Genomic DNA, 22,275 nt, shown 5'->3' with positions numbered 1-22,275 from the left:
AACATTGTATTCCCAACCTGGAATTCTGACACCTTTTAAGGAACAGAATAAAGTCCAGAAAGTGTAATGAAAAAAACTGACATGCAATATGAATATGAAAGAAGAATTAAAGAGAAGAAAGAATTCATGTCTTTAAGGTAACCTTGGTGTAAATATAAGAAATCCTGAAAATGAAAACACGGTTCTTTTGGTATTATTAGCTTCATATTTCTTCTTTGAAACTCTTCATTCTTTTAGTTTCTGCAGTTAATCTAGCCTGACTATCTAAAGGTAACAAATGTAGAGTCAGTATTTGGCATTTATAGCTCTTCTGGCACTTTGCCTTAAGAGCCACGTCTATATTATCATAATTTGAACTTGGTACAAAATATAAACAAACTTAAAATATACAGTGCCGGCCGGGCGTGGTGGCTCACGCCTGTAATCCCAGCACTTTGGGAGGCTAAGGCAGGCGGATCACAAGGTCAGGAAATCAAGACCATCCTGGCTAACATGGTGAAACCCCGTCTGTACTAAAAATACAAAAAATTAGCTGGGCATGGTGGCGGGCACCGATAGTCCCAGCTACTCTGGAGGCTGAGGCAGGAGAATGGCGTGAACCCGGGAGGCGGAGCTTGCAGTGAGCCGAGATTGCGCCACTGCACTCCAGCCTGGGTGACAGCGAGACTCCGTCTCAAAAAAAAAAAGTGCCTTCAAATTTTAACATACTAAATGAAACAACCATAGAATTTTGAATGAAGGGAACACTAAATTGGAAGAGTTAAGACAATTTTCAGCAACATACAGTCAGGGAATGGTTTAGGTGCTAGGAGAGAATCCCTTAACGAATAGTTTTGAATGATTTCATTACTTGAATTTTACAGTAAGGTTGCTATTGCAAGGAAACGATAAGTAACTTTATTGTTAGTAAAAGAGCTGGGATGATAATATAATTATTTAATACTTAAATACTCTTTCTACTATACCACTAATGTGATATACAGGTCACTTGAAGAGTTTCAAAAATATTCTGGCCTGAATTTAGTTTTGTCTGTATCTATAAACAATAAATAGTATTGTTTTTCATGTTTTCCAATCTCTGCGTAAAGGGTAACATGCAACCTACTCTTTTCCTTCATTATTGGTTTTAAGGTGCATCCATTTTGTTCTTTCATTTCCAACAGCTGCACAACATTTCATTTTGTTAATATACAACAATTTATCCATTTTTCTGCTGGTGAATATTTCCAACTGTTTACCATTATTACACTTGATCTTAACCAAAAGGCCGAGAAGCGATTTGTTTACCATTATTAAAAAAACACCGCAGTAACCATGCTGTGTACTTCCTTATACACATTTGCATGAATTTCTCTAGATAGATTAAATTACTAGGTTGAAGATTGTGGTCAATCTCAATTTTACCTAATATTGGCAAATTATTCCCCAAAGTAACTCTATCACTCTATACTCTTACTTGTCACATATAAGAATTTACATTATGCTACAATCTTGCCAATACTTGGTCTGTTGGGACTTAAAAATTCTGCCAATCTGATAAGCATGAAATGGAATCAAATTTTGGTCTTAATTTCATTTCCTAGTTACTAGTAAGAACAAGTACTTTTCCTTATGTTTATTAGCCATGCAGGTTTCCTCTTCATGTAAGTTGCCTATGAAAATCTTTTGCCCACCTCCACCTTTTCCTTAGTATGGACATTTTCTTTAAAAGACTGATCTATAAACATTCTTTATCTGTTTTGAGTACTAATCCTTTGTCAGTTATACAAGATACTAATATCTTTTCCTAGTCTGTGGCCTGTGTTTTCACTTTCTATGGTATCTTTAATTTCAGGGTAGCAAATTTATCAGCTTTTTCCTTTAAGACTTTTACTTCTTTTGTGTCTAAAGAAATCCTGAGTAGATACTTTCCTGTATGTTGTTTCTAAAAGTCTTCTCTTTCAAACAGTTTTATTTCTGTAACTTTTTAAACCTTCAGAGTCAATTTTTATTTGTAATATAAAGTATGGATCAAATTTTATCATTTTCTAAATGAGTGAGCAATTGTTTCAGAATTATTTATCAAATAGTCCTTCCAAGCCCCTAATTTGTAACCAACCCCACTTTTGACGTGTCAAGTTTCCATACTGGCATAAGTTTGTTTCTGGACTTTCTTTTGTGTTACATTAGTCTGTCTTACCCTAAACCAGCACCATACTGTCTCAACTGCCATTGCTTAATAATGATAATAATAATGTGACACAGTGCAAAATATGGTCAAACATTCTTCTCCTCCTAATCTGCACCCCTTTGCCAAGTAAGCTTGGCTGCTGCTTCCAGCAGGACGTGGAGTTTCTTTTCTACCCCTTGAACTTGGGTTGCCCTTTTAAATTGCTTTGACCAATAGAATGTGGTAGAAGGACTTTAAGCAACTTCTGAAACTAGGCTTTAAAAGGCTCTGCCTTCTAGAAATGCTGCACTGAAATCACCATGTAAGGAAGCTCTCCTAGTCTACTAGAGTATGAGAGGGCATGTGGAGGACTGAGGTACCTCAGTATGAGGTACCTACAGTACCAGAGGGCATATGAAGGACTAAGCTAGCACCAGTTGCCATATATATGAATGAGACCAGCATGGACCTTCCCTTCTAACTGATCTAGCCGAATGCAGATGCTGAGTGGGTCTGAGTAAATCAGCAAAGGATCTACTAGGCAACCCACAGAATTGTGAGAAAATAATAAATTGGTATTCTAAGCCACTAAGTTTTGAGCTAGTTTGAGCAAATGCTAACTCAAACTCATGTGCCACAGATTAAAAAAAAACAAAACACACTTTGGGATATTGGTTGAAATTGCATTAAATTTTAAAATTTGATTTTGGAAAGTCTGACATTTTAAAGTATTTACTCTTGTGATATGTAAAGAGGACATTTTCACCATTAAGTTCTTCTTTTGTGTATTTTTCCACTTCTCAAATTATCTGCGTGATCATGACTTAAATGTACATCTTTAAGTAACATTTAACTGGATTTTATTTTTTCCCCAGTCTGATAATCTCTTTCTTAATTGGTAGGATTAATATGTTTACAATAGTCATATATTTGGTATTATTCCTATTTTATATTTTTTTCTCTTTACCTTTTTTGCTTACTTTTTCTCCTTTTCTGCTATGGATTGTATATCTATTTTAGTGTTTTACCATCTACTTTTAAATACATAATTAAGTGTACTTTCTACTAAATTCTTAAAGTATTCAGTACTGAACATAGTATGAATTTTAACACATTATCTCTAATTGAATTATTGCTGTTTAGATTTTCAGCTTAAGCATAACATATTTTACAGTCAATATTTAAGTTACTTAAATTTAAGTTAAATTACACACTAAAATTATTTTGTTAATTTGGGGTTCACTATTGTTTTAGGTGTTCATTACTTTCTCTCTGGCTTTATTTTTTGCAGAAGTACATGTTTCAATATTGCTTTTATTGAGCTGTATGTGAGTGGTGAATTCTTGTGGTCTTTGGGTTCCTAAAGTCTTTTCATTGCTTTCATTATTGAATATTTTAGATGGCAATAAAGTTTGAGTTTAACAATTATTTTTCCTCATCAATTTGAATATATTATTTTACAGTCTTCTGACATCTAGTGTTGTGAATGGGAAGTCCGCTGTCAACATGGTGATTATTTTGGTAGAAAATCTGATGTTTTATCTGGTAACTTTGAAGATTGTACTCTTTAATCTGGATATTGACTAGCTTTGCTACAGTGTGATTAGGTGTGAACCTGACTTTACTTTTGTTTATTATTTTTGGTACTTTGCAGATGCTTTTCATCCAAGAACTCATCATTCTCCAATTCTGGAAAATTCCTGAATTAGTTTTTCAAATTTCACTTCTCTGTCATTCTGTTTTATACTTCTAGAAATCCTTTTAGAAATAGGATGGAGTATCTGAAACTATTCTCTTTGTCTCATAACATAACCAATTTACATTTTTCATTTCTGACATTACTTTGAACTATAACTATATTATCTTTCCCTGTTTCTCCTCCAGAAGTTCTTGTTATTTTGTACTGGAAGTTACTCCTTCATGTATCTGTTCAAGGAAACTAAAATAGTTAACTTTTTTGTCAGATTTTTCTATAAAATTAACAACAAACTAATTGACTAGCTGTTTCATCTGGTGATTTTGTTAGTTTTCTTTTTTGGATTAGATTTTTTTTCCCATTTACTTTGGATTTTGGATTCTAGGTTCATCTTGAGCAGTATTTTCCCTCCACAGACCTCTGTACTGTCCCTTCCATATCTACATACATACAATATTTATAATGCCAGTTTGGGGGTTCTGTTCTGGCGATGTTGGGATACTGCAGATCTCGTGGATAGGTAGTGAGATTTAGCATCTAAGGAGTCAGGCTATTTCTTTGTCTTTCAGCTTTCTTAAGCCTACAGATTTCTATAATGCCATAAACTCAATCAGTGATTCTGCAACAGCTTTATTTTGTTTGTTTGGTTATTTGAGGCAGGATCTCACTCCCATTGCCCAGGCTGGAATACAGTGGCATGATCATGGCTCACCGCAGCCTTGATCTCCTGGGCTCAGGTGATTCTCCCACCTCAGCCTCTTGAGTAGCTGGGATGACAGGCATGCACCACTAGGCCTGGCTAATTTTTTGTATTTGTAGTAGAAACAGGGTTCTTCCATGTTGCTCAGGCTGGTCTTAAACACCTGGGCTCAAGCGATCCGCTTGCCTCGGCCTCCCAAAATGCTGGGATTACAGGCATGAGCCACTGCTCCAGGCCTGCAACAGCTTTATTCAGTCTCCTTTTGTTGGGGAGATGGAGAGCCTAACCTCAGAACTGGATTCGACAAGGAACAAGCCTGGTTATAGTCCTATGCAACATTTAGCACTGCTAATTCCTTTTACTCTAAAAAAGCCATGCTCCATTGCTTCCTAATTCTGGACTTATAGCTCAATCTATCTGTATTTCCGGCCCTACTTCTAATTTTATTTTCTGTCCTGTTTCTGACACAATGTAATACTTATCTTGTATTTCAAGCCAGCTAAGGTTTGTGATTTCCTTTTTTTATATTTGACCCCACCCTGTAACAAACAGTGGTAATAAATGAAAGGTGGAACCTGATTTAGATATAAAAAGACTTAAGGCACATCACCAAATGCAATGTTAGCATTTCATTTCATTATTTTGACCCTGATTCAAACAAACCATTGGAAAGAGTTCTTTTGGAGACTGGTCAGTATTGTTTTGGACTGAATATTAAATGATTCCAAGGAATTTTAATTTTGATATATGTGATAATACATTATATTTAAGAAAAAACATATTTTTAAAGAAACACATTCAGAACCATAGAGGGGTAAAATAAAATGATGTCTGAAATGTGTTTTAGCAAGAAAAAAGAGAAAAAGGGGGAATGTTTCTAAATCTTAAAACCTTGGAATATGCAGACTCATTTTACTACTCTTCTGTATTTGTTTAAAATGTTTAATAGAAAGTATTTATTAAACATTATTGAAAAAAAAAAAACCTTGAAGACCAAAGAATGTTTACGTTTTCCTAGGGAATTGACTGTTCCATGCAGAGCTACAATATAGTACCCGTATGTGCTCAGCAGCCATATGTGGTTACTGTATATACTATACCACATATGGCTACTGAGCACTTGAAGTGTTGCTAGGGCAATCCTCTCTCAGCCTTGGAGGAAGATGTAACATGGAGGCTGAACAGGAGCTTGATGTATGTATTTTGCAATATCAAGTTTTCAAGTACTATTGAACACATAATAGATCAATAATGGCAGGAATTTTAGAGGGCCATGTTCAGGAACTGAAAATCAATACATAAGCATGTTCTCTCAAGTAGTTCTAGAGGGTTTAAGATATTGATTGGTTTGGAGAACTACAGCCTCACTGTTTAATTCAGTCTATGGTGATAGAGATTTAAAAAAAACTAATAAAATTATAGTGATAGTAAAATTCAAGTATAATTCAAATCCAAAGTTCTCCTATTGAAACAATCCCCTCTGTTGAAAAACATAATTAAAAGGAGCCTAAATGGACAAATGAACTTACTAATTTTGCCAAGTGCTAACAGTGACGGCCTCACAAAGACTTCTTCCCTGATAACATTACTGGAAACTGCAGGTGAGGAAGTTAGAAAATGTGCTTTTATAGCTCACATGAATGGACCAGAGAGAGGAAAAGTTCTGTCGAATTATCTTAAATCTCGTATGTAGAGATGGCTTTTAAAATTAAAGTTGTAAGTATATGTGGAAATACATTACTAACAAAAATGACAATTATTTTCCAGTCATTATACCATGCTTATTTATGTTACTAAATATTTACAAGTGAATATTTTAATTTTTAACAATAAAATATCTTTTAATGAATCCCAAATGAAAAATAAAAGAATTTTGCTTACTGGATATAGAGAATTTTATATGAAAACATACTTGTTTTTCTAACTAAGAAACAAATATTTCCTACCTATATAAATCTTAATCATATATGTAATCTGAATATATATAAAAATATATATTCATTGTATATATAAAAATATATATTCATTGTATATATACAGATTATACATCTATATTCAGAGATCCTCATAATAAACATGTCAATGAAGTTGTTATTGAAATCTCATAACTGTGACAGCCAAGGCTCAAACTGCCCCATTAATTGCTTAAAAATGTCACATAGCTCTTTTTTAGATACTAATATTATAATCTTATTTTACTGTCAGCGCAGCCCACCCCCCGCCTGCCCACTGCCCCAATGTACAAAACAATTATATAAGCTTGGGATTTTCTGGTTCCGCATGACTTTATTCCCATTTTGAAAGAACGGGCAACATACTCTGGGAAATATGAACACAATAAAACTGGTTTCCCTTGCTTATTATACTCCTAAATTAAATAATGATGCTATAATTACATGCATGGTTCACAGCTGCCAGAGACTAAATATACATGTTTTGTGTTCCCTCCCTCTCCTGACAATTGGACAGCAGTGTATGACCCACCAGTAATAGCCAAGGTACTTCTCATGAGCTAGGGGCTAAGGTTAAAATAAAATGTCAAGAAGCTGGGTGTCGTAGTGTGTGCCTGTAATCCCAGCTACTCAAGAAGCTGAGGCAGGAGGATTGCTTGAGCCCAGGAGTTCAAATTCACCCTGGGCCACATAGCAAAACCCCATCTCAACAAAACAAAACGACAAAATTAAATGAAAGAAATGAAAGAAAACTTTTCTAACTCCTTCAGCTTTAAGAATTTTTAATTTTTAACAATAAAATATCTAGCTTGTTGGTAATGATCAAATTTCTGGCACACTATACCACTGTAGCCGATGCTAGGAACACCTACTACAGTGCCTCTCCTATTATAGGCCCTCAACCATTCAGAAAGGGTTTGATCGAATGCTTATTATGTAATGGCTATTGTTACTACTCTCATGGGACTTACATTCTACTAGAATAAGACAACAAATATAAATAAATGATATAGTATGTTAGAAAATAGTAGTAATATGAAAACAAATTTTTGAGCAGGAAACGAACTATACGAATGGAATTTCTAAAAAGTTAGTTGTATAAAGTTAACTGCATTAAAGAACTATAGCCAGGCCATATGCAATGGCTCACACCTGTAATCTCGTCCCTTTGGGAGGCCAAGGAAGGTGGATCGCTTGAGACCAGCTTAAAGTTTTTAAGTGGAAAAAAATGTTAAGAGGGCAATTCTGTGTAAAGAAATGGGAAAGAGGAATGGCAAGGAATGACAGTGTAAGAGGGGCTAGTGATACGAAAGAAGGTTGGGGTTGCTGGGGAAAAAGTTTCCATCAAAGACTTTTAAATTATTTTTGTTAATGTTTGAATGATTACCTGTTACTGTAAAAATATTGGATTTTAAAAGGAAAAAGAGCTAAGAAAAACTTGTACTACAAAAGAAATAGAACATCATAAGTGGCTTTTTTTTAAACCGTTAACTAATGTACTCACAAATTATCAACTCCCTGAGGACAAGATTTTTTATATACTATACTTTATACAGATGGAGTATCCCTTATCTGAAATGCTCGGGAACAAAGTGTTTTTGATTTTGCATTTTTTTTGAATTTTGGAATACAGTCATGCATCACTTAATGATGGGAATATATTCTGAGAAATGCATCATTAGGTGACTTCATCACTGTGTGAACATGAGAGTGTACTTACACAAACCTAGATGGTATAGCCTACTACATACCTAGGCTAGATGGTATATCCTATTACTCCTAGGAAACAAATCTGTACAGCATGTAATTGTGCTGAATACTGTAGGCAACTGGAACACATGGTGTTTATATACCTAAACATATCTATGCATAGAAAATATACAGTAAAGAGAGTATAAAAGATAAAAAAAAAATCCTATACCCGTTGAGGGCACTTACCATGAATGGAGTTTGAAAGATTGCAAGTTGCTCTGGGTGAGTCAGTGAACAAGCGGTGAATGATGTGAAGGCCTAGGACACTACTATATATTACTGTAGACTTTATAAACACTGTACACTTAGGCTTCACTAATTTGTTAAAAATAATTTTCTTCAATAATTAACCTTAGCTTACTGTAACTTTATACTTTTAATTTTTTTAACTTTTTGACTTTTATAAATAACACTTAGCTTAAAACATAAACACAAGATGTGTAAAAAATTAAAAGTATAAAGTAAAAAGTGTTTTGAGCAGGAAACTAGAACTACATGAATGGAATTTCTGAAAAGCTAGTTGCATAAAGTTAACTGCATTAAAGAACTATAGTCAGGCCAAGTGCAATAGCTCATGCCTGTAATCCTAGCACTCTGGGAGGCCAAGGCAGAAGGATCACTTGAGCCCAGGCGTTTTAAACATAAACACTTTTTACTTTATATTTTGATTTTTTACACATCTGTACAATGTGTTTGTTTTAAGCTAAGTGTTATTTACAAGAGTCAAAAAGTATAAAAATATTTTTATATCATTTTTAAAGTTTTTTCTTTTTAAAATTTATTTTAATTTTTACTATTTAAACTTTTTTGTTAAAAATGAAGACACAAAGGCACACATTAGCCTAGGCCTACCACAGGGTCAGGATCATTATTGTCAGTCTTCCACCTTCACATCTTACACCATTGGAAGGTCTTTAGGGGCAGTAATAGGCATGAAGCTGTCATCTCCTATGGTTACAATGTCTTCTTCTGGAATACCTCCTGAAGGACCTGCCTGAGGCTTACAGTTAACTTTTTGAAGAATATAATTAGAAGGAGTACACTCTAAAATAATGATAAAAGGTATTATATAGTAAATACATAAAGCATGAACAGTTATCAAGTATTATGTGCTATACATAATTATATGTGCTTTACTTTTATGTAACTGGCAGCACAGATTTGTTTACACTAGCATCACTGCAAACACAGGAGTAATGTGTGCACCAAAATGTTACAATGAACAAAAGACGTCACCGGGCAATATGAATTTTTCAGCTTCATTATAATTTTATGGAACCACTGTAGTATGTGCAACCTGTCATTGACAAACATCGTTATGCAGTGCATGACTATTTGCACATACACAAATGAACTACCTTGGGGATGGGACCCAAGTTTAAACACCAAATTCACTTACGTTTCATGTACATTTTATACATATACTCCGAAGGTAATTTTATATAATATTTTAAAGAATTTCGTGCATGAAACAATGTTTGCACACACTGAACCATCAGAAAGCAAAGGTGTCACTATCTTGGCCATCCATGTGGACCAAAATACGACAATATGTGGTATCATATTGGCAATCAAAAAGGTTCAGATTTGGGGGTGTTTTGGATTTTTGGATTAGGGATGTTTGGATGCTCAACCTGTATGTAGTTTATTGTACTGTAAATATTAGGTTCAATTTTAGAACAGGTAAGGTAAAAGAACTGCATGGTTTGTATAAATTTGTGCTAAAAGTTACACTTTCAAATATTGTATCCCTAAGATTCTTATGTTTGCATAAGAAGAGTCTGTATTTTCTATTACAAGTTGTTTCATGCCAAATCTTATTTTGATTTTTCAAATAGATAATACAATCTAACTCTACTGATCTTACACTATAAAGATATGTCACTTTGAGATCAAAATTTCAGAATCTCTTATATCAGTTGGTGGTAAGGCTGAGATTCCAAGATCTAAAATTAGTCTAGTACCTTAATTTGTAGCTTTGCTTCTTGCAGTCGACCTTTCCATGAGGCTACAAATTTAAGGCTATCCACAGAACGACCCACTGCCCTGCAAAGGTAAAGCATCAAAGTCACAAATCAATAATCCTTAGGAATTAAAATATGAAGAGTAACTGAAGATATAGTCCTATTTACTTAAAATTAAAATATTTACCATGTGTAAATAATAATACCATTAAACTATGCATAATATGTTAGAGTTCACACTAAATTTTCAAAGTTAACTGTCAGTCTCCTCTTTGATGCTATAAGTTCCTGGCCTTTCTTTTTTTCATTTTTAAATCCTGTTTTGACCATTACCCTCAAATGCAGGCACACGATGGGTGTTCAATAAATGTTTATTAGCTGAACGGAAATTTGATGTTTATAATATCCTGAAGCAATGCAAATTGAAATACCCCTGAGAGTTACTAAACAACTAAATTTTGTTGAGGATATTTTTAGTAATTCCCTTTTATTACATTCCAACTTGCTAAAAATTATATACGATATGACAGAACCAAAATTATATATGATATGACAGAATCTGAGTGTGGTAAGAAAAGGAGCTTGATCTTAATCATCAGGTCCTGTTCTCCACCAAGGAGCCTAGTCAGCACTGTCCAGCAGAATTTTCTGCCAAGATAAAAATATTTTCATGCAGTCCAAAATGGTAGCCACAAGCCATGTGGATACTGAGCACTTTAAATATGGTTAGAGTTACTGAAAAACTGAATTTTAAATCTGATTTTTACTTTAATTCATTTACATAGGTCCATGTGACTTCTGGCTACCACAGTGGACAGCACAGGTTTAGATAAAAGACAAAATTGTAAAAGTTACATTTTAGCTTTTTAAATTTGAATAAAACATATCATTAAAAGCAATTTTTTTTAAGCTAAAGGTTAACTGTATGATTTAAAGTATAAGAAAATAACGTAACTGTGTTTCAATAATAAATTTATTTCTTGACAATCAAGGGCAGTGTAATAGGAAGTCAATAGTAAAGCAAAATTAATTACCCTCAGGGACAAATAGGTAAAGTATTTCATTTTAATTACCTTGCAGTTTCCTGGCGAAGAGCATTAAGAAATGTGTCTGGATGGAAAAGTTCTGATAGGTCAAGCGTTTCAGAGAGAAGAGCTTGTTTTTCAGCTTTATCTACCCAGTTCTAGAGGGGGGGAAATATGAACAATATAAATACACACACACTTAAAAGATAAGTCAGTTAAAGACTTAAGTCATTTTCAATAACAAAGTAATTCAGTTTCCAAATGCTCTGAAATGGTATCTAGAAAATATATATATATAACATTTCCATTTTACATTGTAAAGTCTGGCATTGCAATTTGGCACAATATCCATCCATCTTAAATAAGATTCCTTGCACAACTGTTTGTTGGTAAAACTCTGCTCAAAATAAAAAGTCCAAAAGGTGAAAATTAACCTAATGTACAGCATCCCATTTTGGGCCAGCACTTCTAGTGTGCTGACGAAATACTGAACATCCAGGCCTAACTAAAAAGTTCTCTTGGCAATGTAAACCGAATAAGGGTTCCAGTTCCAGATTTGATGGTGAATTTGCCATCTTACAACAGTGGAGGGCAATGTCCAAGAAGAAATAATTTTGTGTTAAAAGGTGTTTTTAAATAATCAACTCATACTCCATTTGGAGAAATACATATCAATATAAAGTATATTTCATAAGCATTTTTTAAAAATTGCCATTTGGAACAGATAACAAAAACAAGAGAAAGTCTGTGTAACACTTACTACATGCTTTCCATGTATTAACCAAATTTACACTTACAATGACCCTGCAAGTTATTATTAGTATCCCTACTTTACAAATGAGGAAGTGGAGGCCGAGTGAGGTTAAGGGTCTTGCCCAAGGTCAAATAAGTTGCTGGAACCAGGAAGCAAACTCAGGTAGTTTTAAGTGACTTGTTTCTCTGTAATATTTCCTGCAGGTGATAATATCCTTTAAGAGATAGACTGATTCAGAAATCATCAGTAAGCTATTAGTTCAGCTGGTGCACAGAGATGGTACTATAGTAATGTCAGCGATTAAAAACGTACAGAATCCTCACTTACTCAGTAATTCATTTTGCATGATTTATAAACAGCCTAGAAAAATATGTGTTCATTTAATTTATTACTGTCATAGAAAGGATGTGTTTCATGTACTGTAACACCCTATTATTTACCCAAGCATTTACATCTCTTAGCCAGGTCTAGAATAGAAGAAATTAAAACCTCTAAAGCTGTGTTTGCATTAACATCTTAATGCATTTGAATAGTACTCAGAAATGCTCCTATGTTCCTCTACCAATGAATAATATGTTTTGTATAAACAGAAAAGACTTTTAAAAGATCTTCTTAGCGAAGCATAATTATTTCTCTTGGCTATAACCTTTACAGTGATAGCACTTCATAAAGTATCTATTTTCAATTAAATAATATTATACATAGCATATTTATTCCCTATCAAATAATTTTTATTAAATTATCTGCTAATTTCTTTTGCTAGCTAAACAATCAACAAATTGTACTTAACTGTATCTTTATTATAGTTAATATTTATTCCTGTTATTTTATAAGTTATTTTAAAACAGTCATTTAATAAGTATTTCCAACTATACTACTATTTCATTAATGCTGTAAAATTAATTTTGAATTCAAATATCCTGAAGAGTCATTGCCAGTAATGAATGTATATATATATATGTTCAAACTAACATGGCTGATAATCAGATTTTCACTTGTTTGAATAATATAATTAGTCAAGAAGGGAAAGCTCTTTTAGTAAAAATGTTATTAATCCAAGGAAAAAATAACTTGTTAATCTATTAAGCTTAAAGGTAGACTAATGCAAATGTGTTAATGAGATAAAGTTTAAATAACAAAGATTATTTTAGCATGCATATCTTTGAACAGCAAACTTCACAGTGCAGAAACGATAAGCACGAAAATAGGTAAGTAGCATTATCTTTAATAACCAGAAATATGCACACATAAATTGGGCTTTGAACAAAGTCGTAGGCATACTAACTGGCAAATATTTTTCATAAATGTTCTTTACTTCACTCTAAGTTATGGGCTATGCCCCTTTTAAAGGATTAGGTTTGAGATTAAACATAAAACCTCTAGTCCCTTCTATGACTATGAGACTATATACCCATAATTCTTCAAATAGCATATAACGGATATAACATGGAAATAAGTGAATAAACAGCTAATAGAATTGAACAGCTAAATGGGCTAGGCAATTTCTCAAATATTATACACGCACAAACACTTAGAATCACAGGCAGTAAAACTTCTAAACTGGAATGAATGATAAAGATTATCTAGTTTACCTCCATTATTAGAACATAAATGATTTTCAAAGGTGATACGATACTGCAATATTTTATTTTAAAAATGTTGATTATGTAGTAGGATTTACGAATTCAAATTACATTCATTTACTCAGAAGCATTCACTGAATGCGAACAGCTTATTTAGTTAGAGGAGATGAGACAGACAAAAATAACTGAAAAATGATAGTAAGTGGAAAACTATGTAAGAAATAAATAGTATGTCATAAGAGTTCCACTCCTTTATGGACCAAAATATACAGAATTTTGAAGATAAAAGGCTATCCTAGAATATTATTTTATCAGTAAATTGTAATACAAGCAGGAATCATTTTTACATAGGTGAGAGTTCAGAAAACATACATGTTTGTATCTTTTCCAAAAAAAAAAGTTTTCCATATCTTTTACATATTAATTAACACTAATATTTTTAGGGATATAGAAGTCAGAGGCTAATCCTATTGGCTATAAGCAATGAAATCAGTTAAATATAGAATTAAATCTATATAATTATTGTGACAAAATTAAATGTGCATGAAAACAACTTTATGAAAATCCCAAAGGGCCAAAAGCATGAGATCAAAGAAAAAAAAATTAAGTGATTCAAATGTATCAGTGATATCCTATGGAGGAAACATTCCTTTAAAGTTTTTGCACACATTTATGAAATGTGTATCCACACACCAGGAAGAAACTGAGTCTCTGATCATAATCAAGTAAAACTGTTAGAATTTAACCTATTATAAGGTCACTGAGGAATAAAAACATTATTCACTCAATTATGCTGGGGAAAAAGTACTGTTTGGAAAAAAATTCAATCTTCGATTCACATTCTAACCTAAAACTGTGCTACTTACCATTCAGAGTAAAATTTTATTCCATAAATTAATGGAGGAAAAAAAATTCACATGAGGGAAAAAAAGGGGTGAGATTATACATCTTATTACAGAATGGTGGACTTTCATTAAAAAGACAAAAGAAATATAGGTCATATTATACAAGATTTTATATATATATATATATATATATATATATATATATATACCATTAAAACTAAATTGGAAAAACACATTTACCACAAATATGAAAATGAGTTAATAACATTAACAAAATGGCAAATTGTTTACATAATTATAGAAACAAGATATCATCTTCAATAGTTATGTAAAACTGAGATAGGTTTTTAGCCCAACAGAATAGCAGGGGAAATGATAATGATTAAATGTTGCTAAGGGTTGCAACACGGACAAAATTTTGTTAGGAATATATACTGGTACACTGTGATAAAACAATGTGATAAAATGTGTCAAAGCTTTAAAAATATACAAGCCTTGGCCAGGCACCCTGGCTCATGCCTGTAATCCCAGCACTTTGGGAAGCTGAGGTTTGGGGACCGTGAGGTCAAGAGATCGAGACCATCCTGGCCAATATGGCAAAACCCCATCTCTACTAAAAATACAAAAATTAGCCAGGCGTAGTGGCACGCGCCTGTAGTCCCAGCTACTTGGGAGACTGAGGCAGGAGAATCGCTTGAACCTGGGAGGCAGAGGTTGCAGTGAGCCAAGATTGTGCCACTGCACTCCAGCCTGGTGATAGAGCAAGACTCCATCTCAAAAAAAAAAAAAAGCCCCTTTACTCAGTAATTCATTTCTTAGAATACAAATTAAGGGAATAGTCAAGACATTATTATACATGGCTTGCTCATTCAAAATTATAATAAATTAGAAGCATAATTAGAAATTAGCTGATTAAATTATGGCATATCACTACACTTCTGCTATTCTGTTGGGCTAAAAACCTATCTCTACATATCACTATAAAATTACACAGCCAATAAAAACGGGTATTGGAAAAATATTTAATATCATTGGAAAATGTTTAGGAAATTAGCTGATTAAATTATGGCATATCACTACAAAATTACACAGCCAGTAACTGGTATTGGAAAAATATTTAATATCATTGGAAACTGTTTAGGACCTAATGTATTTATCAGAATGCAAAAATGTATACACGATATGAACCTAATTATATAAAAACATTATTTAAATACATAGAAAAATATGGGAAAAATATCAAAATATTCCAGTGGGTCTGTCTAGCCTGTAGCCTATTAATGAATATCTTCATTCACATGTAATTGCAATTCTGTAATGTAAAAGACAATGCATTTATAAACTGATGCCATTTTACTTTGTTTTAATGCACTAGTGTTCCTTGGCAAAAGTGTTTAATGCAAATAATTTAAGCGATCATTCTTCTCAATGTGCCATGTCCACATTTTAATGTATTGTGTTTTAATTTTTATTCAGTTAAATTAATTTCCAACTTTATTTTTGATATCTTCTTTGACCCATGGGTTATTTACAAGTATGTTTTTCATTTCCAAATTTTAGGATTTTCATTAAATCTTTGTTATGGGTTTCTAACTTAATTCCATTGTAGTGAGAAAGCAAACTTTGTGTGGTTTGAATTCTGTTAGATTTATTTAAACTAGCTTTATGGCACAGAATGTGATCTGCCACTGTAAACATCCTGTGTGCACTTGAAAAGAATGCGCATTCTGCTTTTGTTAATGTTCGATAAATATTAATTTAGCTAATAGTGTTACTCAAGTCTTTTATATCTTTACTGATCTGCTATCTATCCTTTCAGTTATTGAGAGGCGTATGTTGAAATCTCCAACTTTAATTCTGGATTTATCTATTTCTCTTTGCAGTTCTCAGTTTTTTGCTTCATTTATTTTCAAACTCTGTTATTAGGTGTGTAAAAGTTTGGTTTTGTTATGTTCTTTTGATGACTTGATCTCTTTATCATTATAAAATAATCTTTGTTATCTCTGGTTAGTAACTTTGCTGGGACACCTATTTTGCTCAATATTTAATATAGCTACACCAGCTTTCTTTTGGCTAGTGTTAGCATGATACATCTTTTTCTATCATTTTCCTTTTAAATTATTTGTGTATTTATATTTAAAGTGCAATGCCATGATGCCTTATAGCCATCATAGTTGGGTCTTGTTTTATCCAATCTGACAAGTTTTGCCTTTTAATTGGTGACTTTAAAATAGCTATCAATTTGTAAAAATGCTACCTAATTATGTATTAGGTAGAAGAAAATTAGCTTATAAATTGCCATATTTTGTAGGTAAACATTTCAATGTTTTAGGCTGAGCAAAATGGAATTCAATGAGTAAAATTATGGCTCTAACATGCTTTCAGTAAGATCATTATTTTTTAATTAAACAATATTCTAATTAAGAACAATGACAATGAATAATTTCTAAACTTAATAATTACCACATGTATAGAGAAGATTTGATTAATATAAAGTTCACTGTGTGACTTGGTATGAATAACACTCCTGGCTTATTGATTACGTGGTTGAGTGTAAAACAATTCTTAACCTCATTCTTTACACAATGGATCAATTTGAAAACTAGATGGCATTTCTGAGCTTCCATGAATAGTTAAATACAATTAATACATGTGTTAAAAATAATTTGAGGAAGATATTTTGAAGATCCAAAGGCAAGCACAAACATAAATCCTAACTGTTGCCCTTCCTTCCTGCATGTAGTCTAGTCTTCAAAAGTTGCCCAGAGTTACCCCATCTCACTCACAGAAGTCAGTGTCCTTTTGATAGCAGACAAGGCCTGCATTGTCTGCTCCTGCCTGAATTCTAAACCCATTGCCCCTTACTACCTAACTTCTGACTTCTCTGGACACCTTTTTCTGTCTTGTTTCCTTCAGGTACATTTGCCGCCCTTTCTCAAAAAACCCTTTTTGCCTCAGGCCATGGCACTTGCTGTTCCCTCTGCCTGAAACTCTCTTCTACCAGACATTTACCCGCATAGGCTACTCCCTTACCTCCTTTAGGTCTCTGTTCACATGCCACCATATCAGAAACATCTTTCCTATTTCTACCAGTTTTAACACAACAAATTTTTATATATTTTACCTTTATATCTACAGTTCTACATGCTACTAGTGGGAATTAAGAAACAAAGGAAAAAAAAGAATCTTTGATCAATTTAAATCAATACCTATAGTTTTACACCTGGAATTTGGCTAACATTTTCCTAAAGTAATGACTTCATTGTGTTGCTTTTCTGAGAGTTTTTCAAAGTAAAACTTCTAAGTAACTTAAATTTTCATGTCCCCATGTTGATGTTTTTAAGTAACCTTAACCAAACAACTTTGCAAGAAACAGGTAAGTATTGGCTTTGAAAAGGGCTTTCACATGATAAACTTACAAAGAAATTCTGATGTTTCTGGCATTTCTTATCTCCAGATTTAAAGATATTGCTGAAAGCTGACTATAAGAAATCTCTCTCTGCCCTACCCTCTCCTACTGTGGATTGAGTTCCCTTGCAGGCTGGATAACACTTCTTAACTATTTACATTTCCCCTCCTAAGGCACAGAAATAGTTTGACTTAGGACTTTGTTTTTATGGTATTTTAACCTTTACTTATTCTAAATGTCCCTGAAGATTCTAACCATTTTGTAGAATATAAATGTCAGAATTAGCAGATCTGGAGCCACAGGGAAATGGGATAAGATTTTCCTGTGGAAGAGGTATCTTTTTAGAAACAGTTTTAAGTTAAATAGGAAATCTCTCCACACACTAATTTATACACAGAACATGATGTTGTTAAATAGTACTGTGGAAGAACATACACACACTTGATCACCCACATTCATTCCGGTAAAAAGCACTGTAGATAATGTCGTAAGCTCCTCCCCAACCTCCCTGGATTTGCTTATTATTATCCTTAAACTTAATATTCTAATTTTTCTACAGAAAGTTATTATTTCCTTCCCCCTTTAACCCTTGGCATAGTAAGCATAGAACCTGCATCCAATAAGGGAAAAAATTTCTGAAGAGTTTTCAAATGCTAAAAGGGACCTGCCACTTGTTAATCATCCTTTATAATTATGTCTTAGGTATCTTAAAAGACTAAGCCTTTTTCTTTCAATAGTTATCAGAGAGTTGCAAATAACATAAAAAAAATCCTAGTATTTTGGGTCCTACCTTGTTGGTTATTATTTGGATGTCAACAATATCTGGTAAAAATATTGGACAAAACATTAAAAAACCCCAAAACTCAAATCTTGAATTAACAAAACAGAGAAGAAACAAAAAAACTTTACCCAAATTAATGAGATACCCACAAGAAACAAAACAGTAGTAGTAAACCCAAGTGCTTATAAAATTTAAAGCATGTTACACATTTCCAATGGCTTAAAAAACTTAGTTATAATAAACCTTTCAAAAAGAACACAGTTTAGCCATGCTGTCTAGTGATGGATGCAGATTCTGGGACAAAGTAACTTCTATGAATTTGATGAATGTGGTAATGGGATGATGGATACTTGGAAGGCTTGCTTTTTCCAAGTCTGTAAATTGAAGTCAATGACTCTAACTTTTAAAATTGTAACCACTTTTTGACTGGGTTATGTTAATGGTTTCCCACATTGTGTAGTGTACTGAGAAGTCTCAAGCTGTACAAAGGATTTGAGGAAGATTTTAGGCTCCACAGCTCTATCTCCACTGGGTTGATTTTGCTACCTTGTTTAACTTTAGTAAGTTAATAGACATAGTCTTGTCTAGAAGGAGAATATACCCTACCTTACTGTTAAAAAAAGGAAATCTTACTCTTCCCCATCCTTAATATAGCCACCTATTAGAGTACTAGAGTTTCCATCCATAGATTTGGTATTTTTTAAATTAAACTTATAAACCTGGGTTTCTAGGCTCAATATTTGATATACAAAAGTACTATTTTTCAGTAGAACTTTGTGATATATTTTTATCACCTTGTAGAGAAAATCTCGGGTAATAAAATTTCATTCTTTGTTTTTTAGTTACCATTTCCCCGACTTTTCTAAATAGAGAAATGAGTTGAGTTACATGGGCTAAAAACCCTGATGGTGTTCATGCAGAACCTGAACCACTGTGAGAAACAAGATTATTAAAAATTACTTTTTGGCACAGTATTTAATTTTTAGTGTGGCAAAACAGGAATTTATAATGTCCACCTACTTATAGGTCTCCTCTTATTAATAATTTATAACTGTAACTTGTTTTGTGAATCGTCCAAGCTCCTATTTAAGGCCAATCTTTCCACATGTGCATTGCGCCCTGTTTCCTCTTGCCTTTTTAAGAACTTTACTCCTAAAATCATTTCCTTTTACTTGTGCCATCAACTTAAAAATTTATAGTGAACACAGATATGGTCAAAAAATCCCCTATATTAAAAAATAAAACCAAACCAAAAAAATTCCTTTGGCTCTTCTCCCTATCAGTCTCACTCTATTCATCTGTGTTACTTCATAACACAACTCCCTGAAAAAACTGTCTATATTTGCTGTCTCAACTTCACCCCTTATTCTTTTTTAAACTCATGTGACCAGGCTTTCATTCTTTAGAACTTCACAAAACAGCTCCTCAAGATCACCAATGTCTTCCATGTTGCCAAACATGATTTTTCTCTAATCTCACAGCATTTGACATAGTTGATAATTCTGACCTTTAAAAACACTTTATTCTCTTGGCTTCTTGATCACTACAGCCTCCCAGGCTTTCTTCTATATACCTAACTACTACTTCTTGGTTTTAATGATGGACAACTTTTCCTTTTCTAAACATCTCAATATTGAAGTGCACTAGTGCCAGATACTTGGCCATTCCTATGGTTTTGAACACTATGTTGATATGCTGATAATTGCTAATTTTCTATTTCCAATTCCAGTAGCTTTCTCATCAATTACTTCTCTGACATTTCCACCAAGATGTCTAAAAGACATCTCAACTTATCATGTTCAAATTAGAACTTTTAATTTGCAAGACCACACTCCCCTCCTCCCTAAGCGACAACAACAACAACAAAACTCTGCTCTATTACCATATTATCAGTATCCTTCAACTCACTAAACCACTTAACCAACTGCTTAGGTCAAAACTTTGAAATCAAGGCTGGGCACGGTGGCTCACGCCTGTAATCCCAGCACTTTGGAAGGCCAAGGCGGGCGGATCATGAGATCAGGAGATCGAGACCATCCTGGCTAACATGGTGAAACCCCGTTTCTACTAAAAATACAAAAAATTAGCCGGGCGTGGTGGTGTGCGCCAGTAGTCCCAGCTACTCGGGAGGCTGAGGCAGGAGAATGGCATGAACCCAGGAGGCAGAGCTTGCAGTGAGCTGAGATAGAGCCACTGCACCCCAGCGTGGGTGACAGAGCAAGACTCCGTCTCAAAAAAAAAATAACTTTGAAATCATGTTTGATATCTCTCTCCCATGCCCCATAGCCAAATCCACAAGTTTAATATGAAAATATTACTACTTCTTTAAGAAGCCTCCACCTCCACAGCCACCACCTAGTCCATCATAACCTCACTTGGATTACTGCAATAACCTCTTTTTTTCTGAAGCAAGTCAGTTGTTTACTCACCTTAATATTCAAACCTCTACATAAGTAAAAAGAGATTAAAAAGAATATATAAAGATAATCCCAGAATAAAATCATACTTTAAGATGGGCATAGAAAGAAGCCCCAAATGTCCATAGATAATAGCAAATATAGGTCTATACAAAGATAGTTTCATATACTAAATGCTGAAACATCTGCAGAATGAAAAATAAAAAGTCTTTCAAATATTTATGTGACTGTCCATAATCTTGAAGACAATTTCCTCAACTAGTTTGTTTTTATGAAATCATTAAATTCCATCAAGATATTTGAAAGCAGAAAGTGAATTTTACTGGCATTATTTATTTGAATGTACAAAATGTATTTATTCATTTGGTATTTTAGAAGAGATGCAACTACTTATGCGCTTTTTGAAAGCAATAACCTCTTAACTGGTCAGGCTGCTCCTATTTTTCCTCCCTATAGCTTATTCATATACCAGCAGAATAACCTTTTAATCTTTTGCTCTCAATCTTCTACTAATCTCCCATGTACTCAGACTAAATTTAAATTTCTTACCAAGCCTACACGGACTCATACATAATGGTCCTTGGCCACCCATTCAACCTTATTTCCAGTAAAAGTTTCGTTCCTTGAACAAGCAAAGCACATTCCTGTCTCAGAGATTCTGTACTTATTGATCCTTCTGCCTGGATTTGTTTTTCCCTCGGATATATTTTAAGGTTTGCTCTCTTACTTCATTCAAGTCTCTGTTTAAATATCACCTCCAAAGAGAGGCTTTCCCTGACCATTCATACTAAAGTGTTACCTTCCCCAACCCACTTGTCTCTAGCCCCCTTAATCTACACCATTTTGCTTTACAGCATACTTATATGTATTAGAAATAAAGTTTAATTCATTTTCAATATTTGGCCAGGATCTGTTATTTGCCTTTTACCTTCTGGTAGGCTTAACAAACAGATGCTTACTTTGACACTGTTCTGACATCCCGGAAATATATAATATTAATATTTGTATAAGGACAGATGTTACCACCCTATTTAATAAGTGTAACAATGTTAGTAATGTCAACAAGGCATGACATTTAGATTTATTTAAAAATATTCACTATATGCTACTTGAATGAAAACCCCTTATGTGCTCTATAGGTTGAAATTATCTTAGTCTGAATCATTACTATGTGTTTAGTATAGCAAGAGAAGAATTTAAAGAATAATTATTATAAAAATTGTTAATTTTATGTTAAAGATTTCAGAA

At 33.4% G+C, this 22,275-nt stretch overlaps 1 protein-coding gene across 3 annotated transcripts in view; it reads right to left on the bottom strand.

Annotated features, from left to right (window-relative positions):
- DYNC2H1 (dynein cytoplasmic 2 heavy chain 1) overlaps window positions 1–22,275 on the bottom strand; it is a 388,044-nt gene that overhangs the window by 14,742 nt on the left and 351,027 nt on the right. For all 3 annotated transcript variants that reach the window (XM_032167257.2, XM_032167258.2, XM_058446233.1), the window contains 2 exons: window positions 11,287–11,396; window positions 10,214–10,295 (listed from right to left, as the gene is read on the bottom strand). In XM_032167257.2, coding sequence (XP_032023148.1) covers window positions 10,214–10,295; window positions 11,287–11,396 — 192 coding nt within the window. The remainder of the gene's footprint in view (window positions 1–10,213; window positions 10,296–11,286; window positions 11,397–22,275) is intronic.

This window comes from Hylobates moloch, unplaced genomic scaffold (assembly GCF_009828535.3).
Source record: "Hylobates moloch isolate HMO894 unplaced genomic scaffold, HMol_V3 SCAFFOLD_11, whole genome shotgun sequence".
Lineage (NCBI taxonomy): Eukaryota > Metazoa > Chordata > Mammalia > Primates > Hylobatidae > Hylobates > Hylobates moloch.
Note: the sequence above shows the minus strand (reverse complement) of the source record. Positions and strands in the feature narration are given on the sequence as shown.